The sequence below is a fragment of the Macaca thibetana genome, chromosome 1 (genome assembly GCF_024542745.1).
Source record: "Macaca thibetana thibetana isolate TM-01 chromosome 1, ASM2454274v1, whole genome shotgun sequence".
NCBI lineage: Eukaryota > Metazoa > Chordata > Mammalia > Primates > Cercopithecidae > Macaca > Macaca thibetana.
Genome location: NC_065578.1, coordinates 16024068 through 16050843, shown reverse-complemented (window position 1 = coordinate 16050843; position 26776 = coordinate 16024068). Strand labels below are relative to the sequence as shown.

At 48.3% G+C, this 26776-nt stretch overlaps 1 protein-coding gene across 2 annotated transcripts in view; it reads left to right on the top strand.

The window, feature by feature from the left end:
• IGSF21 (immunoglobin superfamily member 21) overlaps positions 1 to 26776 on the top strand; it is a 271747-nt gene that overhangs the window by 97893 nt on the left and 147078 nt on the right. For both annotated transcript variants that reach the window (XM_050791706.1, XM_050791696.1), the window contains exon 2: positions 19540 to 19652. In XM_050791706.1, the coding sequence (XP_050647663.1) occupies positions 19540 to 19652 (113 nt within the window). The remainder of the gene's footprint in view (positions 1 to 19539; positions 19653 to 26776) is intronic.

The following is a 26776-nucleotide window of genomic DNA, read 5'->3' as shown; positions in this document are numbered from 1 at the left end:
AAAACAAAACAAAACAGGTTCAAAAGTCAGAGTCATTGTTTTTGGGAGTGGCAGGGATTTGTTTTGACATGCCCCTCGGAGAGAGATAGGGATTTAACAACCACATCAAATGCAAATAATTGGCCAACAGGGGAGTTTTCCTGAGGGAAGATTTATTGGAAAAAGTTTGGATTGGGGGAAGCAATAGCACAGAGGCCTGAGGGCCCCTGGGATGAAGGGAAGGGGCCCAGAGGCCTGGTGGGCATGCTGAAAGCACCCTTCACCTTCTTCATAACCCACTGGAGGGTCTTCTTGCCCAGAGCTGGCCAAGAGCAGAGTTCAGTTCCACTGGGAAGGAAAATGCTGCCCCAAGGTTGTGGGTTTTGGGCAGTTCTTCTTCAGTCTAGTAAAAATATCTTAATACCAATAACAGACTTTTCTCATAATAGGCCCAAACTGAATGGCCTTCAATAGTAGGTGGAAGGAATAAGTGGACTGCAATATTTCACACAATGAGATACTAACCAGGACACATTTTCTAAAGCACAAACTCCTGATAAATGCAAAACATAGAGGAATGTCAAAAACATCATGTTGAGAACCTGTAGCCAGATGCAAAGGGGCACATACTGCAGGATTCCAGGTATGTGGGCTCAAGAAAAAGCAAAGCTAATCTATATGGAGAAGCCAGGATAGAAGTTATCGTGGGGGTGATGGTAGTGACTGGAGAGGAAGGAGAAGGTGGGAACTTTCAGGGTTCTGGGAATGGTTGAGTGGTGTCTACATGAGTGTGCACATAAGTAAAAATGCATCGAGTTGTTCGCTTGAGCATTTGTGCATTTAACTGTAAATTATACCTACAAAAAGGAATAAAATCATTACAATAGTGGTAGCATCAACCACATTTTGAGTGCTAGATTAGCACTATACAACTATTATCTCCAACCTTGGGAGATAGGCATTATGATTCCTGCTTAATAGATAAAAAGACCGAAGCTTCCTGTGTCCAAGAGCATAGTTAGGAAGTAGCAGAACAAGATTACTGGCTGCTTTCTTGGCCTGTCTCAATGCCTTTCCTATCAGGTGACCTGGGCCCAAGGCCTACCCAGTACCTGCATACAGTGGGCCAGCCTTCTTTTCTTTTCTTTTCTTTTCTTTTCTTTTCTTTTCTTTTCTTTTCTTTTCTTTTCTTTTCTTTTCTTTGTCTTTCTTTTCTCTTTTCTTTTCTTTTTTCTTTTTTTTTTGACGGAGTCTCACTCTGTCACCCAGGCTGGAGTACAATGGGGGGATCTCAGCTCACTGCAACCTCCGCCTGCCAAGTTCACATGATTCCCCTGCCTCAGCTTCCTGACTAGCTGGGAATACAGGAGCCCACCACCATGCCTGGCTAATTTTTTTTTTTTTTTTTTTTTTAGTAGGGGCAGAGTTTCGCTATGTTGGGCAGACTGGTCTTGAACTCCTAACCTTGTGATTTGTCCGCCTTGGCCTCCCAAAGTGCTGAGATTACAGGCATGAGCCACCGCACCCGGCCAGGCCCACCTTCCTTTCTAAATGGCACTGGACAGTTGGTGGAATGTGCCCTGCCCTGGTCCTGCCATTTCTTGTCCCTGGAGACAAACCTGCCCCAGACACTGTCCATGCATCCCTTGTCTTGAGGCCCCAGGCATTTCTGTCTTCATGTGGAACCTGGCAGCCTGCAGCCCTGAAGAATGGGAATAAATGATCTCCTGTTCACCTCACCCCGGCCCACTTGCATCTCACCCAACCCCTCCATTCAGTGAGACGTCTTCAGTCTGCACCTGGGCCTTCAGCAGGAAGAAGTTAGATGGTGTGCAGATTGGGTCCAAATAGCCTTCGGGTGACATCCAGGCACTCTATAACCATGCAACTGTAATAGGCTGATGTTTATCTAGCTGGATGTAGGATGTATGCATTTAATAAAGTATTAATATGAAGACCAGATTGCTTCTCCTGTCAAGCGGCAGAATGAGATTAGAGAGGAGAGAGAAGTTGGGTGCTCCCCTGGGAAGGGGGATCCCCCAGACATTCTCCTTTGCAAGCCAGGACTCCTTTGCTTTGCAGAATAAATGCATCCTAACAGGGTGACTGTAAAGGGACTTTCTCATAGGATTTTTGCGTTGCAAAACCAAAATATGTTCCAGAGAGCAGGAAAGATGCTCCTGCGGAGTGAGTGGATCTATTTTAGTGGCAAAGAAGTTTGGCTGAATGTCAGGTGTTGGGCATAGCTAGTGCGGGGTAACGTTTGGGGAGAATTTTTTCAGTGATCTATACTTCCAGCTTTTGACGGCCGGTCCTGATGTTGGAGACTATCTCTGCTGTGCTAGGGAACTCCTGAGCCCACGTGCATACCCCCCTGAAGTTTGTTTTCCTCCCTTTATTGCAGGATGTCTCAGCCTCAGCACTTTTGGTGCCTGGAGCCAGATGACTTTTGGTTGTGGTGCTGTCCCTGCACTGAAGGGTGTTTAGCAGCATCCCTGGTTCCTGCACACCAGATGCCAGTGGCACAGCCCCCCTCCAGTTGTGACAGCAAAAAATGTCTTCGGACATTGCCAACTGTCCCCTGGGGGTCAAAAATCACCCCTGGTTGAGAACCACTCTGCTTTCTTGAACCGTCTCTTTATTTTATATTATTTTTTCTTTTGTAGACAGAGTCTCGCTCTGTCACTCAGGCTGGAGTGCAGTGGCGTGATCTCGGCTCACTGCAGCCTCCGCCTCGTATGTTCAAGTGATCCTCCCACCTCAGCCTCCCAACTAGCTAGCTAGGTTTACAAGTGTGCACCACCACACCCAGCTAGTTTTTGTGTTTTCAGTAGACATGGGGTTTCCCCGTATTGGCCAGGCTGGTCTCGAACTCCTGACCTCAAGTGATCCGCCCTCCTTGGCCTCCCAAAGTGCTGGGATTATAGGCATGAGCCACTGTGCCTGGCCTTCCTTGGACCATTTCTAACGGCTGCTAGAGTGGAGATGTGAAATCTCCCTGGGCCAGTCGGGCTGTTGCCCTGATAACTAAGCTGTCCAGCTTGAAGAGTCTAAACTCAAGAGCTTTGATCCTGCAAGAAGAGCCCATTCCCTTGTTCTTCAGTGGGAAAACCCTGTCACCTGAGTTCATTTAAAACTGATGCAAATCCAGAGAGCAAAGCCACACTGCATTCAGAACATGTCTTAAGACAATAGGTTCAAGGAAACAGCTTTGTTACTGAGCGAATTCCCTTTGCAAATTTCCAGGCCCTTCCGTGCCAAAGCGAGGTAATCCAGTTTAACACGAGTTGCCTTTTTGGGAGAGAAAAATAAAAGACAAAATATTTAAGGATTCCTTTATTCTGCTTTTAGCTTCTGAGCCCAGCAATTAATTCTTATGTGCTAAAGGACTTCTGTGTTTATGAGGCATTATTATTTAATGTAGGCCTATTTTAAATTGTAATTTTTTTCATTAAGTTGCCTCTTTTTACTTATTAAGACCAGTTTTATAACCTAGCATAGACTGTATTCCTTGAGTAATAACTATTTTTCTTTTAAAATATTCCTTAATAACCCATCATCCATATTTTAAATTTTATTCTGAGTCAGAGATGCCTCCCTGTTGCTCACGCGTCTCTCCTCATGTTTCTGAGTGATGTTGGAGGATGCAGGGCTGCCAGATCCTCTGCCAGCTTTGCTTTAAGTCTCAGTGCAGAAAGCAAAACAGCAGCCACTGGTGACTGCCCAGCCTCCACGCTCCTGAGGCCCACCTGGAGCAGCCAACAGGTTGGGCCATCTGCCCCACAGCTTCCCAGCAATGTTCCACAAGGCAGACTTGCTGGGAGCAGCCGATGTGGGGCACAGAGAAGTGGGAGAGTTGCAGGGAGCCGGAGCATGGCGGGGCAGTGAAACCCAGGTCATCTGTGGCAGCACAGCCCCCGGGTGCCGGGCACAGTACTACGCTCCTTGCCTGGGCATCTCTCTGCATCTCCCCTTGCCAGCCTTAAGAAGTAAAGAGAATTATCCCATTTTGCAGAAATGGAAACTGAAGCTCAGAACAGTGGCGTGACTTACGCAGGGTTGCAAGGCTGGCTTGTGATAGAGTCAGAAGCTGTCCCCAGGTCTGTCTGATTCCCAAGCCCAAGATCATAATCTCTCAGCACTAGTGGTCCTGACAATTCTCCTACAAGCAAGGAGACCAACTTCTCCAATAGAACATTTCAGAACACCTTCCCTGCTGTTCTCATCTTGGCATCGCCATTGTCCTGAGAAGTAAGCGCCACGAGCCCATTTTTCAGATGAGATGACTGAGGCCCAGAGAGGAGTAGGGACTTGCCCTTTGTGTCCATAGCAGAATGAGGGCTAGCCTGGGGTCTTCTGCTTCAAGGTCCGGGTTGCTTTCTTTTCTTCCTTCCCCAGCCTATGGTTTCCCCATTGCTGACTGCACCACCAGCCCAACCCAGGGGGTCCTGGCCCCTCTGCTCAACATGCCCCTGGCCCTGGAGAGGGCACTGCAAAGACAGCCATGGGCTGTCAGAGCACCTCACAAGCATCCTGTGTCACATCGGTCTCAGCCCTCCTCTCTCTCAGCAGTTTTAGCTGTTCTTGGATACAGGATTGCCCCAGGGTTAAGAAAATGGTAATTCCCTTCACCTACCACAAAGGACATGGAGAAAGTTCCAGAGGGTGACCGCAGGCTGTCAGATGAAAGATGGTCAGAGAAAAGACACTGGTGTGGTAGAAAGGTCACAGGACTGTGCTTTAGGAGACAGGGGTCCTGGTCTTGAGTTGCCTGTTAATTGGCTCTGTGGCCTTCGCCTGGGCTTTTCTCTTCCCTGGGCCTTGATTTATCCATCTGTGTAACAAAAGGGTTTCAATTCCATATCCTTAAGTCCCCTCCCTCTGATGTTCTGCCATGGGAAACCTGCTATGGGACTCCAATTCAGCAATGGTATGGCCAGACCCACCGATTGATTTTGTTGCTTTTTCATTCATCTTATTCATTCATTCACTATTTTTCCACCAAGAACATTATTGAATTCCCACTGTGTGCAATGCATTAGTGGAATGTAATAGTAGACTAATTGCTGTAACAAACCAAATTTCAGTGGCTTAACACAGTGGTATTTTATTTGTTATTCATATCAGGTCCACTGGGGACCATAGGAGGACTTGGCTCCACACAGTCATTCAAGTACCCAGGTTTCTTTCATCCTTTCATCTTATGATTCACCCTCTGCCAAGTCCTCAGAGCCCTCCCCACCCTGGTGATGAGTGGAGAGAGAGGGTGTGCAGGCAGCATGGCAGGTTTCTAGGGGCCAAGCAGGAAGGTCATATTCCCCTGGCCAGGATATAGTCACATGGCCCTGCCAAACTGCAAGTACCGACTGAGTAGCCAGGAGGGAAAGGAAATGGAGTGTGGGGAGCACACGGCCGTCTGCCTGGGTCTGGGGAGCACACACACAGCACAGAGCAAGGACCATGTACAAGACAGAAGCTTCAGACCCCAATGTGAACTCGGGTGAAGGAGTCTGGGACAAACACAAGAATGTGAGGTCCCAGGTGGACGCGGAATTGGCAAGCCCAGCATTGCATCCCACAGGAATCCCTGTCATCAACCCAGTATCTGCTGCCTAAGGAAGCATTTCCCTAGTCTCATCACCTTCCCTGCCCAACACTTCAGAGGCATGAGGACTGACTGAGCAAGTCCTGCCCTTCTCTGGCCTCATTGTCACCCATCCATAAAATGGGAAGAAAAATGACCAACATTAGCTTTGCAGGGAATTGGAGGAGCATCAGGTGTCTACAAAGGGTCGTAGAACAGCCTTCCCAAGTCTTATTAATAGTATAAGCATATCATTATCAATAATGAAACACAAATTAATAATAAATAAACAAATGATAAATAATGCATACATCATGAATAATACATTAATCCTACAAGTTTTTGAACATCTATTGCCTCTGACAGAGGGGAATTTGATTAGTTTGCTGGAGATTAGAGAGGGGGAATATTTCAAAAGAGCCCGGGAGATCGGGGCAGGGGATGGATGCCAGAAAGCACTGGGGATTGTTCCCTGCAAAGGCTGCAAATCATTTGAAGTCCCTGGTGGCCCAGAGTTGAGCTGACCTGTTAGGGGAGGTGAGAACCAGGAATCTTGAGTGGGATGCTCCTCCTCTGATGTTCTTTCATGGCCCAAATTTAGGATGGGAAATCCCTAGCTCAATAAGGCAAAAAGTATCCAGCCACAACAAAATTAGAGTCCATGGTCCAGGCTAGGCCAGTTGAATATACCTATTGTATTAGTCCGTTTTCACACCGCTTTAAAGAACTACATGAAACTGGGTAATTTATAAAGAAAAGAGGCTTAATTGCCTCACAGTTCTGCATGGTTGGGGAGGTCTTGGGAAATTTATAGTCATAGAGGAAGGTGAAGGGGAAGTAAGGTACGTCTTACATGGAGGCAGGAGAGAGAGAAAGTGAGGGAGAAAGTATCACACTTTTTTTTTTTTTTTTTGAGATGGAGTCTCACTCTGTCAGCAGGCAGGCCAGGCTGGAGTGCAGTGGCGTGATCTTGGCTCACTGCAACCTCCGCCCCCCGGGTTCAAGCAATTCTCCTGCCTCAGCCTCCCAAGTAGCTGAGACTATAGGCGCCCACCACCACACCAAGCTAATTTTTGTATTTTTAGTAGAAATGGGGTTTCATTATGTTGGTCAGGATGGTCTTGATCTCTTGACCTCGTGATCCGCCCACCTCAGCCTCCCAAAGTGCTAATATTACAGGTGTGAGCCACTGTGCCCAGCCAGTACCACACTTTTAAACCATCAGATCTCGTGAGAACTCACTCACTCACAAGAACAGCATGCCCCATGATCCAAACACCTCCCACCAGATCCCTCCCCTGACATGTGGGGATTACAATTCAGGATGAGATTTGGGTCGTGACACAAAGCCAAACCATATCACGTGTAGAACTTATTAGTTCATTCATGGATTCATGGATTCATTCCTGGATTCATTCATTCATTCATTCATTCAATGCGTCTTCAATGCCAGTAGTGTGGCCAGTGGCATGCAACGCACCAAAAATGTAGTAACAGAGACATGCATTTGGCCCGTCAGAGGCTCCCAGTCTACTGTGGGAAACAGACTGGCAAAAAGAAGTGTCCTCATGCAATGAGTTAGGGCTATGGTAGATGTTGTGAGAGGGCCACCTAACCCAGATTTGAGAATGCTGGGCATGGGGTAGGTGAAACTGGAGTGTACATCAGGAGTGGTCTTTGGGGTAAATGACATCTAAGCTAAGACCTGAAGGACATAGCGAAGTGATGGGGGCAAAGTGACGGTCTTCCAGGCTGAAGGAATGGCAGGTACAAAGACCCAGTGGCCCAATGCAGCCTGACATACTTGGGAGCTCTAAGTAACTCAGGATGGCTGTGGCTCAGGGTGCAAAAGATAGAAGGGCAAGAGATGAGCAGAGAAGGAGGAAGGCTCATGAGTGGTCTTATGTAGGGGTCAGGGGTTTGGACTTCATCTCAGAGGCAACAGGGAGACAAAGAAGAATTTAGATGCAGACCAGGACATAAGCACCGTGGGCTGCAGCAAAATCCACATTGTTCCAGGGCTCCATAGCTCACAAAGCCCCAGAAGGTATAGTGTTCGTGTCTTGGTTCATTTGTTACTTCATTTGTGCAGCACACTGACTGAGCACTCATCATGTGCCAAGCATTATACGGAGGTGCATACCAGGTCCCTGGGCTTAAGGAGCACTAGTCTGATGTCTGAGACAGACACACAAAGAACCACATGTTATATTACGATGGAATGTGTTTGGGCTGTGACTGAGATGTTTACAAAGGTCTATGAGCTCAGGAGAGGGTGTATCAGACTCATATCAATCAAGGAGGGGGTGACTGTCACATTGAACCTGGAAGGATACAAATTTCCCTACGTGAATGAACTCAGAGGAGAAGGGTGTTCCAGGAAGAGGAAAGAGCACAGGGAAAAAGAATTGGAAGGGTTTGGAAGGGCTGACGGGGGGTGCTGCAAGGTGGGCAAAGGCACAATGTGAGACTGATTGAGTTGGAGGGGCCGAGAGAGGCAAGCTCATAAGGGACTCGGTTGGCCATGACAGAGTCTGAACTTTATCCTGAATTGGAAGGCAATGGGGCAGGGAAATTGAATGGCATTAACCAGACAGGTGGCATAATCATATTTGCATTTTAGAGATATCATTGAGACTTTAGGGGGCTGGGTACCTTAGAGGAATAAGTTTGGGGGCTAGAGATCAGTGAGCTGGCTATTGCAGAGCTCCACCGGGAGATGTGGAGGGGCCAAACTAAGGCCAGATTGGTGCAGAATAGAGTGGAAAAGACAGTTGTGAGAGTTATTGGAGAAGCAGAATTGATCCGTCTTAGAGACTGATGACCTGTTAGCTTTTCCCCTCTTTATGGAGTGGCCCCACCTCTCACCCTTGTTTCTGCCAACAAGGAGGTAGATGATTGGGAGTGCTCATTAGTCCAGCATAGAAGAGTGTATTTCACAGAACTCTCTGTACCTGCCTAGAAGATATGGTTGCAGTAATTGGTTTGTTGTAATAATATTTATTACAATAGTAATTACGCAGCACTGGAACCCAGGGAGGATGTCCTTAGTGCCGAGATAGGGTATTTGTCTTCATAAGATAGGGGTGACCTCTTTGCTTCATGAGTGGTAGTGCATGGAGCTCCTGTTATCACATGGAGATAAATTCCAGACCCACAGCAGGGGGAGAGTGGTGCGAGGAATTTATGTGGCCCTGACCATCATGGTCCATCCCAGCAAGACCTAAAATCCAGCTGGTGGAGCTGCTGCCAACCACCTGACCACCCGTCTGCCCCAGATCGAGTCATGGTGTGGTCCACAATGGTTCTCTTAGGAGATAAGGGTCCTTGAATTCTTGTCACCACTGCTGCACTTCCAGATCAGATGCAGAGTGGGCTGAGAAACTGTCCCTGCTCTCAGGAGCTCCTAGTCCAGTGGCAGACACACCCGCTGCCCCCTGAGAAAAGGATGGATGACCCATGTTGCTTTTCAGTCTTCACTAGTTACTTGCTCTCAATAAGTAATGGTTTGGGTGACACACGGCAGACACTTCTGGGCCAAAAAACTATTCCAGAGGTGGGTTCAGAGGACTGCGTGTCAGAGATGTGGTGGAACAAATTGGCCAGCCCAGCCACAAGTCTCTTAGAGTTCCAGAAATGTTCCCAGTCAAACACATCTTCCTGGCCCTCCTAGCAGCCTTTGCTGGCTTTGAACTTGAAAATAGCCTCAACCATCAGTCTTCCTGCTGCCCCCCTGTGGATGCATTGTGTCCTGTTACTATAGCAGGGTACTTGACCCTGCTACACCCCAGCAAGACTTCTTGTGTACTTCCTAGCCCCTAGTCCCACTACCCACTACCCACTACCCACTCCTGTTTTCAGCTTCTTCATTTAGAAGCAAGGGGGAGTGGGTTGCCATGAGATGGTGGGAAGAGTACTGGACTCAGAGTCAAAGGGCCTGCCTGCCAAGTCTGGTTCTCTGTGATGGTGAGGAAGTCACTCTGCATCTCTGAGCCTCTGTCTCCTCCCCTGTAGAATGGGTACACTATCCTACAGGGCTGCAATGGTAATCAATGAGATAGTAATTACAGAAATCCTTTGAAAACTGCCAAGCACTGGTCACATGCTCATTTTTTCATTCCTTCAACAATTATTTATTGGGCTCCTACTAAGTGCCAGGCACTGTTCTAGATTCTAGGGATATAGTAGTATTAGTCCATTCTTGCATTGCTATAAATAACTACCTGAGACTGGGTAATTTATAAAGAAAAGAGGTTTAATTGACTCAAAGTTCTGCAGGCTGTACAGGAAGCATAGCTGGGGAGGCCTTGGGAAGCTTACAATCATAGCAGAAGGTGAAGGGGAAGCAGGCACATCTTACATGGCTGGAGCAGGAGAAAGGGGGGGAGCTGCTACACACTTTTAAACAACCAGAGCTCTTGAGAACTCACTGCCTCCATTGTCCAGTCACCTCCCACCAGGCCCCTCTTCCAACACTGGGTATTACGATTCGACATGAGATTTGGGTGGGGACCACAGAGCCAAATCATATCAAAGTGGTAATTAAACAACATGAAATCAAGAACTTCCAGCTCTGGTAAGATGAAGTAAAGACAAGCTTCACTTCATCTTTCACTAATTCAAATATAAAACCTAGGTAGAATATATGGACATCTATTTGAAAAATCTGAAAAATAAATACTAGCAGATGGATTGGGGAAAAACACCAGAATCAAAATGCCACATAAAGAATGAAGATAAATAAAACCTACAGTCTTACTAGGTAATACTTAAAGTGTGCAAAATACAAATGAAAATGCCTTGATACACACACAAAAAAAACACCCATGAAAATCTCAACTCACATGGAGAAAGACAATTAGTAGACTACAATGATGAGATGGCACAGATGGTTGAAGTATCTGACAGAGATTTTGAGGCAGCTATTAGGAAAATACTTGAACAAGTTATCAAAACAGTCTTGAAACAAATAATAAAATAGAAGGCCTCAGCAAAGACATAGAAGATATAAAGAAGCACCAATTGAAAAACTAGAGCTGAAAAATACAATAACCAAAATAAAAAACTCACTGACTAGACTCAGTAGCAGAATAGAGATGACAGAGGAAAGAATCAGCGAACTTGGAAGTAGATTAATAGAAATTATCCACTCTGAATAACAGAGAAAAAAATATTGAAACACACACACAGTCTCATGAGGTGTATAGTCTAGTTGGAGGTCAGGGATGTCAGCAGACAATAAACAAGTAAGTATATGTAGGTAGTGATAAACGTCTAAGAAGGAGTAAAGCAGGGTAATAAGTCAGAGAGTGACAGGGGTGCTATTTACATGGGATAGTTGCAAGAGTCTTCTCCAAAAAGGTTTTGACATTTGAGCAGAGAAAGATTGAGGGGTTGAGTCATGTGGGTATCTAGGGAAAGATTGTTCTGGAAGGTGGGAGCAGCAAGTGCAAAGGCCCTGAGGTGAGGATATTCTTAGGAAGTTCAGGGGCCAGCAGCATTCATTGTGAGTAGAGAAACTGAATGAGTTCAGAGTGAGGGGAGCTGAAATCAGAGAGGTGGGGAGGACACAGGGCCAGGTGAAGGCAGAATAGGTGGGCCAGTGAGGAGTTGGAGCAGTAGGTGACACAACAAATGATGGCCAGGTGCAAGGAGGTAGCAGCAGAGGGGTGAGCTAGTTGGAGTTTGCATATATTTTATAGAGCTTACAGGCCTTGCTGGCTGCTTTGATGTGAGCATGAGAAAAAGAGGTTCCAAGAAGTAGACTGGTGTGCTCTGCACTCTGATTGGGAAATAGGGGAAAACATCACATCAGTGTAGAGCCTGTTTCCTTGAGGTGCCTGGAGACAACCAAGAAGTACATCAGGCAGTGATGGACTGCCTTACAGCAGGGTTGCCTACCCAGGACTTGGGCATGGGCATGGGCATGGAGGATGTTTGCATTTCTATATGTGAAGTTTCCTGGTTAATCTGAGTCCATGCATCTGGGTTTGTGAGAGAGCATGAAGAACCACACCCTCATCTCCTGCAAGCTCCTTTGTTAGCTCCCTTGGTGGTAAGGAAATGGGAGAAGCCAGGAAGATAGGACACCAGCTCAGCTCACTGTCACCAGGAGAAGCAGAATGTTGTTCAGGATGCTGCAACAGCTCCTCTTGAAGCCCTGAGTTTGCTGGTTCTGACACTCACCCGCTGAGATGGGCACCAAGTTTCTTGCTCGAGGGCCCTGTTATTATGGTGGTTCAGTTAAGTGCCACTACCTGTGGATTTGTCTGCTGTACAGTCTCTCCCCTACCACAGTGCTGTCTGCTGACTCATGGTTAATGTCTCATATCCTACCATCCTGAGCGAGAGAACCCGAAGGGGTGGCCACTCACCACCCAGTGCTGATTTCCTCTGTTGGATGCAGTTCTGACGCTTGGCTTCATGGGAGGCCATTGGATACTCCAAGCTGGCAGCAACACCAATCCAAGCAGATGTGGTCAGAGAGGCAGGTTCAGAACACACCTGAGGTCAGGGGAATCTTCGGCCCAGGCTGCTTAGGGAAAAGCCCATTAGAAAGAGATGTTTCTGTGAGGGCCCTCCTGGGAATTATAAAACAGTCAAGGAAATGAGTAGAATCCATTTGTTTCTTTCTTCACACCATCTTTGATCCAGGCACTGTTTTAGGCACCTGGGGACCATAGCAAAGAGAAACAGTTCATAACCTGTGTTGAGGTGAGCATACCCTGAATATGTCATTACAGGTAATTTTCAGTGTCCCAAGCAGTAGGAGTGGGAGAGGCAGGAGTGCTTTGAGGACTATGGAAGTTTGAGGAGTTGTTTTCTTGAGGAGGTAACATTTTTTGTGAATCCTTGAAGGATGACCAGGAGATATCCAAGTTATCCAAGTGAGGGAGAGGGCTTAGGGCAGAGGGACAGACGGCGTTCAGGCCCAGAGGTTAGAGGAGGCTGTGTGTACAAGAGAGCAGAGGCAGCAGAGCCAGGATGATGAGCGAGAGGGGCTGGAGGAACCTGACAGCTAGGCATGGCCAGATCTCCCTGCTGGGGAGATGTGCATCTTTTCCTATGGAGTAATGGGAAGCTCCTGGAGACCCTAAAGAAGGCCAGGGGCGTGCATTTTAGAGAAATGATCAGGGAGCATGAATGGGTGCAGGAAGCCCATGTGGCATACTTTGTCACCACCATCATCTTCTGAGAACCCAAGAGCAGCCATGCCCTGAGGAAGGGGTTACCATTCACTCTCACTCAGCCTTACACCAAGTCAAGGGAGGCACAGTTACCCCTATTATCCAAGTAGGCACAGAGGTTTAAGTGAATCAGCCAGGGCCATCCATGGGCCACGGTGAAGTTATAACAAGGGTGAAAATTCATCTCAATTTGACAGAGCATTGTCAGTTTTAGGTGCTGAAAGTCTCTCGTCCCAGGAGACCCCCTCGGTCCTGGGCAGATCGGGACATGTGGTGACTCTAACATAATTTACATCTCTTTTCAGAGACAGACCCATATCCCTTTCATGGAAGCCCCTGCTGACCCTGTCCACCCCTGGGGCCAGACCTGAGCCATCCCTCTGGACACATCCCCTTGGAGCTGGGAAAGGGCGGGGAGCGAGGCTGGGATGTTGCCAGGCGAGTTCCCGGGTGGAGGAGCTATTTGTCATCACCTCGTTAGAAGGGTGCCAGGTTCCTAAATATTGTCTGTGATTTTGCTAAATGTATCTTAACAGGAGTGGTGTAAACACTGTCAGAGATAGAGGAGAGAGTGATGGCGCCATTCAGGATAATGAACTGCTTAGTTAAGATGGATCTGTCTCCACTCCTGATCCACTTCTCGATACCGCGCTTAGGGGGGCTCACGCATCGAGGCTGATTGGTGGCAAATTTAATGCCCTGAAAGACACAGCTCCATCTGCAGCTGGTGGCTGAGTAATTGGTGGGTTTGCTTCTCCAAGGAATGGTGTTGAGTGGTACCCAAAAGGAAGGTGGCAGGGTGGCCTCTGCTTCTGGCCTCCCAGGTTCAGGCTCACTTAGCATCTGATATGGGGTTAGTTGGAGCAGGAAGGCCCCCAAAATCAAGCTCCCTTCTCATTTTACAGATGAGGAAACTGAGGCCCAGAAAGATGGAAAACTTGTCTGAGGTCCCAGCGCTGGGTGGCAGTGTAGCTGAGACCAGAACTCACCACTCCCCTGCTCTTCACTGCTGTGCTCCTAGCTTCCCCCACCTATGCCTGCTCAGCTGTGCCTCCTCATTCCCAGGGGCTCCATAGGAGGGATGAACCCCGAAGTGCTTCCATTCAGAGGCCCCTCCTGGAGAGTCCCCAGCAGGGGCCTTCTTGAGCCTGCTCTCTAGTTTTATGTCCTCTGCCTTGGGGGAAGCTCTCACTTTGTCGGTCTCCTGACTTTGACCCCAGCCTGGATGAAATGTCTGGCTAAGCAGGTCATCTCTGAATCTTCTCTTCTCTCCAGTCAGCTTCCAGATGCCAGTCTCTGCTCTTTCAGCCTCTACCTTGGAGCTGTCTTTCCTAGACTGGACAGTGGAATGCTGGAGTGAGGCAGGCCAGGGAAGGGGGTTGGCGGGAAGCGTGATGCCACCTCACTCGGATCCAGGGTGTCCTGTTTGGGCAGAGCTTGTGTCGAATGAAGTCCTCAACCATGCTTTACCGCTTTGGACCCTGTGATTATTCCTGTAACCACATTACATGTGGGGAAACTGAGTCCCATGGTGGTCCCATAACTTGCCCAGGTCGCTACTGAATGCTAGAGTGAGAAACTTGAACGTTATCAACTGACTTCAAATTCTGGGGAGGTACGTGGGTGGGGAAGAGCCAGGAAGGATGGGGAGGAGATTTTGAGGAAAAGAACCAGTGCAGGGTATTTGGAAGATGATGGAATTTTGTGAAATCAGGGCTGGGGGAATATTCATTGGACCTAGAGGAGAACTTTTCCTGTGTTTTTCTCTTGGAAACAGCTCCCTTGCTCTATGAACCCTTACCATCTCCTCTCCTGTGTGTGTCTGTGTCTCAGAGTTGTTTTCTCACCTGTGATCCAGGTGTTGATTAGTGCTGTCATAGCCTTGCCTGGCACATCTGTTGGAAAATCACCTTGCTTTCCGCCTTCTCCCTCCTCACCCCAGCCAGAGAGCCTACCTCCAGACCTGAGACTTAGACTCCACGCATCGCCTGATGTTTGTCGTGGCCTTGGATAATGAGCAGGCCACAGCTCATTGTCAGGTTGTGACCTCAAGCCCTGAGGCAGTAGGGTCTCCCCTCTGCCCACCATCTGTCACGTGAGCCTGGACCCAACCCCAGGTCTCTCTGTTTATGGTTCCTATCATTCAGTGCGTAATTCTGGGTCAGTCCTTTCCCCACTCACCTGGCCCAGCTCCTGCACTGACTTCCCTGCCCTGTCTGAGAGCCAGGCAGCTGGTGGAGACTCAGTGGCAACCGATGGAGCTGCAAATTGGGGGATACCTCGCAGAATTCCCAAGAGACCCAATCAAGTAGTGTGATTCTGCTCCAGGCAGTAGCGAGAAGTGGTAGAAAGAAACTGGCTTTGGAGCCAGACGGCTCTGGGTTCAGATCTCAGCTTGGCTGCTCTGTCCATGTGGCATGGAACGAGGTACTCCACAGCTCTGAACAGTAGCTCATTCCTGTCTGTGACAGAGGCATATTTACAGGAGGGTATGAGGATCCAAACTGCCTGCACCCATGAACGCTCAAAACGCATCACTTACTGTATTCATATTTTAATACTCTACTGATATTAATGGAATTCACATTCCAGAAGGAGAGGCAGATGTGCAAACAGACAATTGCACTCCAGTGTGACATACTCGTGGTCGCAGCATCGTACAAGGCACTGGCTGCTGCCTGAGCTGCTGAAAAAAATGGGAGTGAAAGTGCTGGGAAAACTAGAAGTGACACGATTTTAATCCTTAGAGCGAAACCTGTCTCTGCAGCCTGGAAATCCCACTCCCTCAGCTTCCTGCGAGTCTGAGAAGGGGAGTGCCCAGCTACGAGCATTTTTCCCCACCAGCTGCTACCATGACTCCAAGTAGGGGCATCCCTGGAATGGAAGGCACAGTCACTCCTGCCTCGGTTTACAGCGGTGTTTCCCGATGTTTGTTTTCAAGGACACCAGCAGGGCTGAGACTAGGGTGAGGCTAGCCAGGTGCACAGGGGGTAACATTCAAAGGGCCACCCACTCACTCTCAGGATGGTGCAATGAGAGTGTGTCCTTTAATTTTGCACTGCAGGCCCCTTGCTTGCCTCACTCTCTTCCCTCCCATTCCTGGCTCAGGTTCTACAAGATGCTCTGAAAAAGATGGGCTCCAGGGTGTAAAATATTAAGAAAAATTTCCCACTCTGGCCCAAACTTGGAGGGTTACAAGGCACTGTGAGCACACAATCCAGCTTCAGGGCATTTGTGCTTGACATATCTTCTGTCTGGAATGCTCTCTCCTCAATACCCCCATGGCTCACACCTTCCTTTATTCCAGCCTCCTCAGAAGGGCCTCCCAGGGCCCCTCTGGCTAAAGAAGCCCCTCCCCCATTACCCTCCATCACTTCACTCTGCTTTGTTTTTCCTCATTATGTTTATCACCACTGAACATATTTTCCATCATTTATTTGCTGCTAAACTGGCAGCTCCATGAGGGAAGGGACGTGTCTATTGTTACTGATATGTCCCCAGTGCCTACAACAGTGCCTGGTATGGAACAGATTCTCAATTAATATATTTTTCATGCATAAAGGAAAGACAGGAAAAAGGAAGGAGAGAAAGTTCAGAGAAGTCCTGAAGGGAAGAAGGGGTTTAATTATAGTTAACCCAATACCTCTCAAAATTCATGGATGATGGAAATCATGTTTTCCTGCCAGACATGGTGGCTCATGCCTGTAATTCTAACACTTCGGGAGGCTGAGACGGGTGGATCACTTGATGTCAGGAGTTTGAGATCACCCTGGCCAACATGGTGAAACCCCATCTCTACTAAAAATACAAAAATTAGCTGGGTATGGTGGCAAGCACCTGTAATCCCAGCTACTCAGGAGGCTGAGGCAGGAGAATTGCCTAAACCCAGTAAGTGGAGGCTGCAGTGAGCCGAGATCACACCACTTAACTCCAGTCTGCATGACAGAGTGAGACTCTGTATCACACACACACACACACACACACACACACACACACACACACACAGAGAGAGAGAGAGAGAGAGAGAGAGAGAGAGAGAGAAATCATGTTTCTTGAAACACTGGTGAGAAACTCCCTATTCTCTGCACATTCTGGGAAAAGCTGTCTTGTCTTAACCTGTCAGAGCCACCCCACTCCTGCACACACCTGATTCACCTCTAAGACTGAGTGCCTGTGCCTCTGATCTCACCCTGGCATGCCCCTGTGAATCTTACTGCCCCAGACATCTGCTGCACCTGCCAGGGCTCCTAACACTACCACACAATCACCAGAGCTGCAACCGCTCCCCTACTTGCCCTCCCCACCACTGCCACACTTACACTTGTAATTCCCTCATGGCTTGCCAACAAAGGGTGACCCTCCATCTCACCCTGCCTGCCTCACAGGCACACACCATCTGCACCCACCTCAGGCTGCTCAAAGATTTATGCATCTGAGAATATGTCCTTCCCTCCTCTTTCCAGTAGGAGGAGGACCTTCTTGAGCCTTGGTCTCATCAGCCATCTGGACTGATGATGCTCAACTCATAACTATATCAGAAAAGGTGAGAGAGAGCCCAGGGCAGGGAGGTCTCACTGGAAGATTGAGCCACGTGGCTCAGAATTGTGGCCATGGGGTGAGATCCTCAACTCTTATCACAGTTCCTGCCACAATGTCCATCCTCCATCTTTAGGGCTGGAAGAAAAAAAGTATGCAGGTTGCAGATGTACAGTGTTTGCCACTTTCTCTCACCTTTTCCGAGAGGCTGTAATAGCGTGGTGGTTGTCATGGAGCCCGAAGGTTTGGGTTTGAATTCCAGCTCTGTAACTTGCAGCTGTGTGATCTGGCAGGGGACTTCACCTCTTGGTTTGCTTGCAGAAAGTGGGAATCATAATAGTTCCTCTCTCCTAGGAGTGTCGTGGTGATTAAGAGAGTAGATGTATATCAAATCAAGTGCTTAGCCCAGTGCCTGGAATGAAGCAGGTGTGGACATCTGAGCCATTGTCACAATGCTACACATGGGCTTGGCTTGCCCTGAGGTCTCCCTTTCCAAGGGGAAAGTTGTCCTCCTGAAGGTGGCCTCCTTGTTTGTCATGCCCCATGGCTGGGATCATCCGGGCTGGATCAGGTTCCCTCTGTGCCCACCCACAGCCCCCCGTCTGCCTACCTAGAGGCTGACTGGTCACCTGAGTGGTGACTGTGTTGGACATCTCTGGTTCACCCTTACCACTTGTTCCTGGAGGGCCGGGCAATGCCTGGGTCTCTGCTTCCTGGATCCTGGCCCCGGGCCTGCACAGGGTAGGTGGGAGTGAACAGGGGTTGAATAAAAGAGGAAAGAAGGATCCCAGTTGGTCCTTCTGGTCTTGGAAGTTGGACCGGTTGGCTCTGGTCGTGACTTTCTCGGACCAAGTGGGCTCCAGGGCTATCCAGGAGCTTGACCTCTGGCCTAAGTTAGAGGCCACCCTGGAGTGAGCCCTGTGCCTTGCCCCTCACCCTGGAGGCTGGGTCCTGAAGCCTCGGACCATGCAGATCCGCTCTGACTCCAACTTCCAAATTGATCCTCTCCAGGTCGATTCTTGTTTTGTTTTGTTTTGTCTTTTCCTGGAGTGTTGTAACCATTGAGTTCTAGGCAGGGGTCAGGCCCGTGGGCTCCATCTGCTCAGCTTGCCTGCACAATTGAAATCTTCAAACCCATCCTGGCTAGTTTTCTCATTAAGACTATTGGACTGGATTGATCCATTAGATCGATGACTGGACATCAGCCAGCAGGAAGCCGATCAAATGAGCCTGGATGATCAGCCCAGGAATGAGGTTCCCCTTGGAGCAGCAGTGAGGGTCCAGGCCTCTGGGATGGGGCTGGTGGAGGCAGAGGAGTGGGTTAGAGGCCTCACCAGACTGGACTTTGGTGTGGAGAGAGCAGTGTCCCCAAGGTGTGGCTACCAAGGCAAGTGTCCCAGCGTCTGCTCCAGGCATTCCCTGGTGATAGTCGGGGAAACATCACTTGGTGTCTGCAGTGAGTTGAGACTCTTCCCCAGATGGTGGGCCTATAATGGACTTCTCCAACATATCACCACTGCCATGGCCAACGCTTAGACCCTCCCCTCCCTTTGGGTGGCAAAGTATGTGTGATGGGAAAGCCAATGGTGGGTGTTAAGGAAGCCAGTGGTTGTTTCCCAGGGCTCTCTTTTTACCAGGAGTCATTTGTTTATGAGGTTGGAAATGGAGGAGTATGGGCACTTAGAACACCATGTCCCAGTGTGTGTTTCCCAGATCCTGGCTGCGTAGGATGGTGATGGGGCTTAAAGGGTGGCTGAGCGAACTGTATTCAAATAGGTTTGGAAATGCCAAGTAAATACATTTCAGCATTCATTTCCTGGAGGACCGAAGAGATGAATCATGAATGCCACGACTCTAAAAAGGGGCGGAGGGGCGATGTTGGAGCACAGAAGCCTTCTCTGGGGTGTCTTATAGAAATACATTGAGGCTTTTCTTGGAGGTACCAGCAGGTCCTACCTTCAGGGGAAAATGTGTCCCAAGCAGAAGTGTTTTTGGTTTGGAGGGATCCACTGGAGCCAGGGAGGCAGCCGAACGGGAGATGTTAAAGAGAGGGAAGAAGAGGGTGATCGGCTCCATTCAGGCCTGCAGTCACCATTCACAGAGACCACAGTGTGAACAGCATCCCTCAAAGTTGTGCAACTACAGACCCCAAGGTTCCCTCTTCTGTCTGCTCTCTCCCTGGCCCTGCCCTCATCAGCCCAGCCCCCCTGATCAGCTCGTGCCCTTACCATCCCTTTCTCCTCTCTTCTGTAGGCTACCTGACAGTCAACATTGAGCCTCTCCCACCTGTGGTGGCTGGAGATGCCGTGACCTTGAAGTGTAACTTCAAGACAGATGGGCGCATGCGGGAGATCGTGTGGTACCGGGTAAGTCACCACCACTGCCCCCTCCATGCCCATAGCCAGGACTGATTGGGAGGGTCCTCAGAGCCCTCTGGACACCCTCGTTGGCGTGGCTATGTCCTCAGCCCTGACCCAGTCCTGAGCTGTCCTGGGCCTCTGCTGGGTCCCTGTCCTCTGCTGACACCCTCCACGGGGACTAGCCCTCCCTTCTACCCTCAGGATTGATCTGGTTTCCACCTCCTTTGTGCTCCTATTATGCCCCTACTCTCGGGAAACTCCATTAGGCAAAGTAGAAGTTACTGAGAACACCCTGGGCCCTGGGCGCAGTGTAATCACGGAGTGATGTCTGATGGTGGAATTTTGAGCATGAGGCTTTGGATAATGTTTTTGGCAAGGGAGAGAGAAAAACAGGAAGGCTTCCTGCCTTTTGCAAAATCAAATCACAGAGATAGTCTGCCACCTAATCTGACTACATATAGGACTAATCCTGGTGTCTGGCACCATCTGAGAAGGGAATTGATTACAGATGAGCAGGTACCCACCTGCCCAGGGTCCAGAGGTTGGCACCAGGAAGAATAGCTTGGAGTCTTGAGCACAGGTGACCTTTTCAACCACTGAGTGAACTCTTCTTGTGTCTGGATGGGGCATCCCAGTCTTCTATCCCTTTGCCACAAAGGAATTGGGGCTGGGCTCAGAAGATCCTGTGGGCACTGATGCTTTTCTTGCAATGCCATGCTCGAGTGTGCACAGATAGAAGCACCACCATCCCGGGGAAGAACTCCTCTTCCATCATCTAAACAGGGTTGGCAACATATTTTGGTGAAGACTGAGATTGTAAATATTCTCCTGTCTGCCAGACATTCAGTCTTGGTCACAGTTACTCAACTCTGTTGGTTTGGCACCAAACAGCCACAGACAGTGTGTAAATGAAAGGGCACGGCTATGTGTCAATGAAACTTTACTCATGGGCACCAAAATCTGAATTTTGTATTAGGTTCATGTGTCATAATTTCTTCTTCTTTTTATTTTTTTTCAATGATTTTAAAAAAAGGTAAAAATGGTTCTCAGCTCGCCGGCTGTACAAAACAGGCTAAATATAGGGTGACTTGGTTCATGGGCTACAGTTTGCAAACCCCTGATCAGAAGCCATGCTTTCCTAATCTTTGTTGTCCTTTCTTCAAATGAAACTGATGGGTAGCACAGTCAGGTGGAGTTGTTCTAGAGGGAGTGATGGAGCGTGGAAGAGAGGGCAAGGAAGGTAGGGGGTGGGCACCAAACTGTGATTCGAGATCTAGAGCTGGCTCCTCTGCTCCTTGGAGCTGTCACCACATCTACACACAGAGCACGGAAACTCAGTGTTAGAGGAATCCCTGGGGCATGCGTGCTGTTCATGGTCTTGACTCAGAACAGCTCTCTTCAGTCTCCTTCTTGCTCTTGGTCTAGGTGAGCTTTGAACCAGCCTGTCTTGGCTGCTCTGCTTTGCATTTTTGGTCTCTGATTCATGGTTTGCTTGTTGTTGCTATTTTGTTGGCTGTGATCTGCACTCCTTCTAATAAAAAATCATGGTTCTCTATTTCAGCATTGCAGTCTCTCCTGCTTAGAGTTAATTCTAGTGCCCTCCACCCAAGCTCTCCAGGTAGCCTGGGCCTCACAGGTGTGAACCTGACATCCAGCACCCTAAAAGGTCCCAGCCTTAGGGAAGGGCACCATCCTAGATAGATCAGTGGGCCTAGAGAAAGTCAAGGCATATGTTAAATAGTGCCATGAACTGAATCACTAAGAGGCGTATTTACAGGATATGGGAACTGCTTGGCTGACACAGGCTGCGAGCATCTCATTAGCACCTGGCAGAAGGACAGGGATAAATTAACTCCAGCTCACTGCTGACGATGGGACCACATCTCTCCCTCAGCCATCCAATAGATGGGATCAGAGGGAGGGGTGGTGAAAGACAGACAGAGATACGGAGACCCAGTGGGAACAGTTAATGGAGTGAAATGGAAGGAAGCTTGGAGATGGGAAAATAGCAGTGGGCACCTCATTGCCTTCCAAGCTCTTGAAGCAACTGCCCTCCCTCCGGTTTGAAATCGAATGTTACCATAGTCACAGTGGCGAAAATCTCCCTGAAGAGACTCCTGCTGGAGTTATGGGCAATGCTAGTGCCAGGCTGGGCCCAGGCGTAGAAGCCAGAAGCAGGTTTCCCCGTGGCTTGACTTGATGCTCTTGAAGATGGTGAGCAGGACTGGGGCAGGAGGATCCGTGTCCTGGGCTGGACAGACTCTCCATTTTCTTCTCCATCCCCTAGTAGGGAGACTCTCCTCTCTCCCCAACTCTTACTGCCTAACCTTGATGCCACTGATTGTTTTAAGAATCAGTGGCATCTCTTACCAGTGTCAGGCCCTGCATATCGGGCCATGGTAGGCTGCACTAATTAATTTATTTTATTTCATTTCACATCCTTTGACTGAGGGCCTCTGGAGCATGGGTATGCAGATGTATGCAAATCACATGCAAATCACCCACTGGAGCCAAATGCCTGGGCCCTTGTAATTCTGTAGCTGGACGGAGGTGGTGGCTCAGCTGACTGGTTACTGTCCTCAGGTCCCAGGGAGCCCACGTGCCCTGCCTATGATGGGAAGGATGGGGGCAGAGGACCGACGGAAATTCCAGGGGAGGACTCTGTGGCCAGTTTTTGCCTACTGCTACTCTAGCTTTCCCTAGTGATTGTGTCTCTTCCCAAAGAGGCAGCTGAAGGGAAAGACATAAGAGCCTACCAAGATGGGGGCTCCAGGAGTCAAGGTCAGGGCAGGGCTTCCAGAGGGAATGGGAGGAGGAGCAACAGGAGCTTCAGTCTCCTTCTCCAGCCAGACCCTCCTCTGACCTCTTCCTCGCCTGCCAGATGAACTCCCCACTGCGGCTTCCTTCCCCATCTCCCTCTCCCCACAGTCTGCTCCCCTCCTCCAAGCAGGGAGCTGCCCAGTGCTGTTTGTTTTCTGTACGTGTGTTTGCTTCCCGTCCCAGCTTCCTTTCTCCATCCTCCGTGAATGAGCTTACAGAGCCCGGCTTGGAAGGAAATGAATAGATTACACAGGCCCAGTCAGGACTGTGTCTCCTACCCCGTTAGAAGGAAGAAGCAGGGCATTGTGATGAGGCCGCCACTGCCTGCTCAGCACAGTAGGCACAAAATGGCCCAAAACAAGTGTCAAGCCCAGCAGCCTCCCCTCTGGTCCTAAATACATTATCTTAGCAAAGGGATCATCCTGAGCTGTTATGAAACATCATGAATGCGTTGGATTCTTTGGGTAAATCAGGGCAGCTGATGAATTGTCTGAAGCCATAGGGATCACCTAACCTTGGAGCTAACAAGACCTCTGGCTGGGTATTTGGGATGGTCTTGCTTGTGGACCCCTCAAGGGAGGGGAAGGAAATTGGGAGGAAGTGGCAAGAGCCTGACCCTTGGGCACTTTACCCCCATGGTCTGGCCAAGTGGGGAGGAGCTCAGCCCATTTGTAGAACAAGATGCCAAAACTATGAGAATAAACTCAAGAAAGTATGTGTAATCATAGCCCCTGGGTCCGGATTGTCCAATATGGTAGCCACCAGTCACATGTGGATGTTAACCTTTAAATTAAATCAAATGAATTTTAAAATTCATTTCCTCAGTCAGACTAGCCACATTTCAAGTGCTCACTAGCCACCTATAACTGGTGGTCTCCATATTGGACAAATGAAGTATAGCACATTTCCATCACTGCAGGAAGTTCCACTGGACAGCCTACTCCAGAGCTCGGAGATTTTCTTCTGCAGCTTCTGGAATACACTGTGCTCACCTGACAAGAGAATAGCAGTGAATGCTCATTGAATCCGTTTTCCAGGCAAACTTGCCCTGAAATGAATTTTAGTAAGATGAATCTCATTTGGTAACCTGACATCATTAGATTGTGTGTGTGTGTGTGTGTCTGTGTGGTGAGGGAGGGTGAAAAGAGGGAGATGGTCATCATGCTCAAATCACTTCTTTGAAAACATACAGATGTCAAGAGAGTCATCAGTCCTCTGAGGTGCTGGGTATCATAGTTGTCTATTAAAGCCCTGTTCAACTTCAGGATGCTTTTCTCCATCTCCCTCTGCTTTCTCCACTGTTACATGGGTTCATCTCCCAGATTTGAGTGTCCAGGCTTCATCTTCACAGCTCATGTAGATAAGCTCCAGAGAGCTTGTTTTTTTTTTCTTTTTTTGTTAATAGAGTAGGGGTGCAATTCCATAGTTCACCAGTAGGAGGCTGTCACCTAATAACTAATCTACCCTAGCACTTAAGTCAGCTCTTGGTTCCAGAAAATGAATGACAAATAATGTTCTTTACTTAATAATTCCTATTTACATCTCTAACTGGGGACTCATTTATTAATGCTGCTTATACTAATTTGAGTGGCGGACATTGAGCCTTTACAATGTGTGAGCACTAGATCAAGTGCTTTACATACATGATGACATTTCATTTTCATGTTTTCACTGCAAGGTAGGTACTATGATTAATTCTATTTTCCAGATGAAGAAACTGAGGCCATTCGAAGAGACTGTGTCTCAGGTCATGTTGCCTTCCCTGACCTCTCCAGAAAGCTGTAGGCACACCCTCCTCCATGAATCCTCTTTGTGGATCTTTAGTGCTTACCTTATCATGTCAAAATACCTGCCCCTGGACCGTGATCGTCTGAAGAGCGAAGACTATGTCTTTTTTCCTGCTGTATTCTTGGCACCTAGAGCAGAGTCACCTCAGTGAACATTTGCTAAATTAACAAATCATAGAGCTATAATGTGCACCTGTTGACAGACCATGCTATGTAGCCCACTTCTGTCTCATGTGGGCATTTGTGTAATGTTGATAGTATCTGTTGGTCAGGTGGTGAGGAGTGTGGGTCTTTGGATACTCAGGGGGCTTTGTTAAGTATGAAGGAAAAAGGAACATTTCTTATTAGGAAACACTGTCTAAACTCATTTAGTTGGAGGCCACCTGCCCAGCAGGCAAAGCCGAAGGTCTGTTTATATCATGGAACTCCATTAAACAGCCACAGAGAGCCATGGGAGTTTAACCTTTTACAGCAGTTTTTATCATCCCTCCTTTGTTTTCTCTCCTTCTTTTACAATTTGTTCCCGGGAGTTGCTCTGGGCCCAGGTTACAAGGCCACAGAAAAGAGAGCCAGATAGAGAGAGAAGGAGATCTACAAACAATGATAACATCCCTGCTTTCAGTACCCCCTTATCTCACCATTTTCACCATGTGGGAAGATGCGTACCTGGGTGTGTGTTTTGTGGTGCAGATGATGCAACCTGGCCAGGGTGATCGTCGCCTCTGGGTTCTGCTGGATGCCTCTACAATGAGGACTTGTGGTCGCTTGGGACCATTTGAAAAAGAATTGAGACTAGAGGCTGGGAAGGCTGAGGTAGGAAGAGAGGACTTGGGCATCAGAATACCTGTGTGTGAGTTCTAGTGTTTGACCTTGGGTGGTGACCTAACCTTTCAGCCTTTTAAAAACTTCACCTGAAATTGGGCATGAAAACATGTATTTTGTAAGCTTAAATGAGATAATGTCTGCAACCAAAAGAGCCTGGTGTTTAGCTCACTGTGGCACCTATTCAATGATAGCTATTGTCATTTCATGTCTCTTGATAGCTTACAGGATCTAGAAAGGGAAATTATAGAATGAGAGGGGAAGGTAATTTTGGGGAAGATCACCAGGGTTAGATTCCTTGAATTCCATCCTACCACCTGCATTCCCAAGGGATATGGGCAGAGACAACATTTTAAATGGTTATGCTATTGAACTCACTGGGTTTCAATTCTTGGAAACCCAGTGGCTTAACACAGTTCAGCCATTTCAATGGATTTTAGCTCTCCCTGAAGCAGGGAGTTATTTCAGAATGGCTTTACTATCATTGGCTCTCTCTCAGTCCCAACCCTTGACAATGTTTCATTATTTGAAGCAAAACTGAAAATGATGATCCTAAGGAGACAATACAGTCCAACTATATCATAAGGGCAAGAAGGTAGGTACACTCTGGGGTGACCAAGAGAGACCAGCACCAAGGTCCCAGAGGATGGGACTAGACAACCCCTTTGGACCTTCTTGCTTGGCAGCCACTCAACCTGGCTGCTCCTTGTTACTTCTCTGACCCCACATTCTGATCTTGAATTCACATCTTACAGATATAAGATCTGGAAGAGGATGTGAGTGAGGAAGACAAAAGCCAGGGTTGAACCAACCCAACCTGTCTTGTCTAGGCCCTCCTTCCCCAACCCCCGGCCTTCCAAAGAGCCAGGTTCTCCCTGATGAGGTGTATCCAGTGCTCAATCTTATACCAGTCACATAGGAAGGAAGATAAGTCAGCCAGAGAGGGCCCACCAAAGGACAGCTGATTTTAGAACAAATGCAATAACACATAAAGAGGAAATAAGAAAAAGTTCCCAGATCTAATTCCATTGTAATCTGTATTCATCCATTCTCATGCTGCTATAAAGAACTGCCTAATACTGGGTAATTTACAAAGGAAAGAGGTTTAATTAACTCACAATTCTGCAGGGCCAGGGAGGCCTCAGGCAACTTACAATCATGGTGGAAGGGGAAGCAAAGCCGTCCTTCTTCACATGGTGGCAGGGAGGAGAAGTGCCAGCAGGGGAAATGCCAGGTGTTTATAAAACCATCATATCTCGTGAGAACTCACTATCATGAGAACAGCATGGGGAAAACCATCCCCATGATCCAATTGCCTCCCACCGAGTCCCTTTCTCGACACATGGGGATTATGGGAACCACAATTCAAGATGAGATTTGGGTAGGGGCACAGCCAAACCTTATCACAATCCTTTAATGCATCCCCAAGGAAAACTCCACCCCTAACCACAGCTGTTAAGTTGTAACCATCCAGACTCATCATATTGCGCTCTTCCTCCTGGGGATGGAGTGATGGGAGAAACCTTCAGCTCCCTCTAGAGGCCAGAGTGTGAATCACAATCATTGCTGCCCTGATTCTTGGTATTTATTGGAAGTTCTATTGGAAACCGGCAGGGGTCCCTCACTCTGACAGCTCATTAGACTTTTCAGAGGCCACTAAAAATATACTGTTGCCTGAGACTCATTCTACAGTTATTGAAT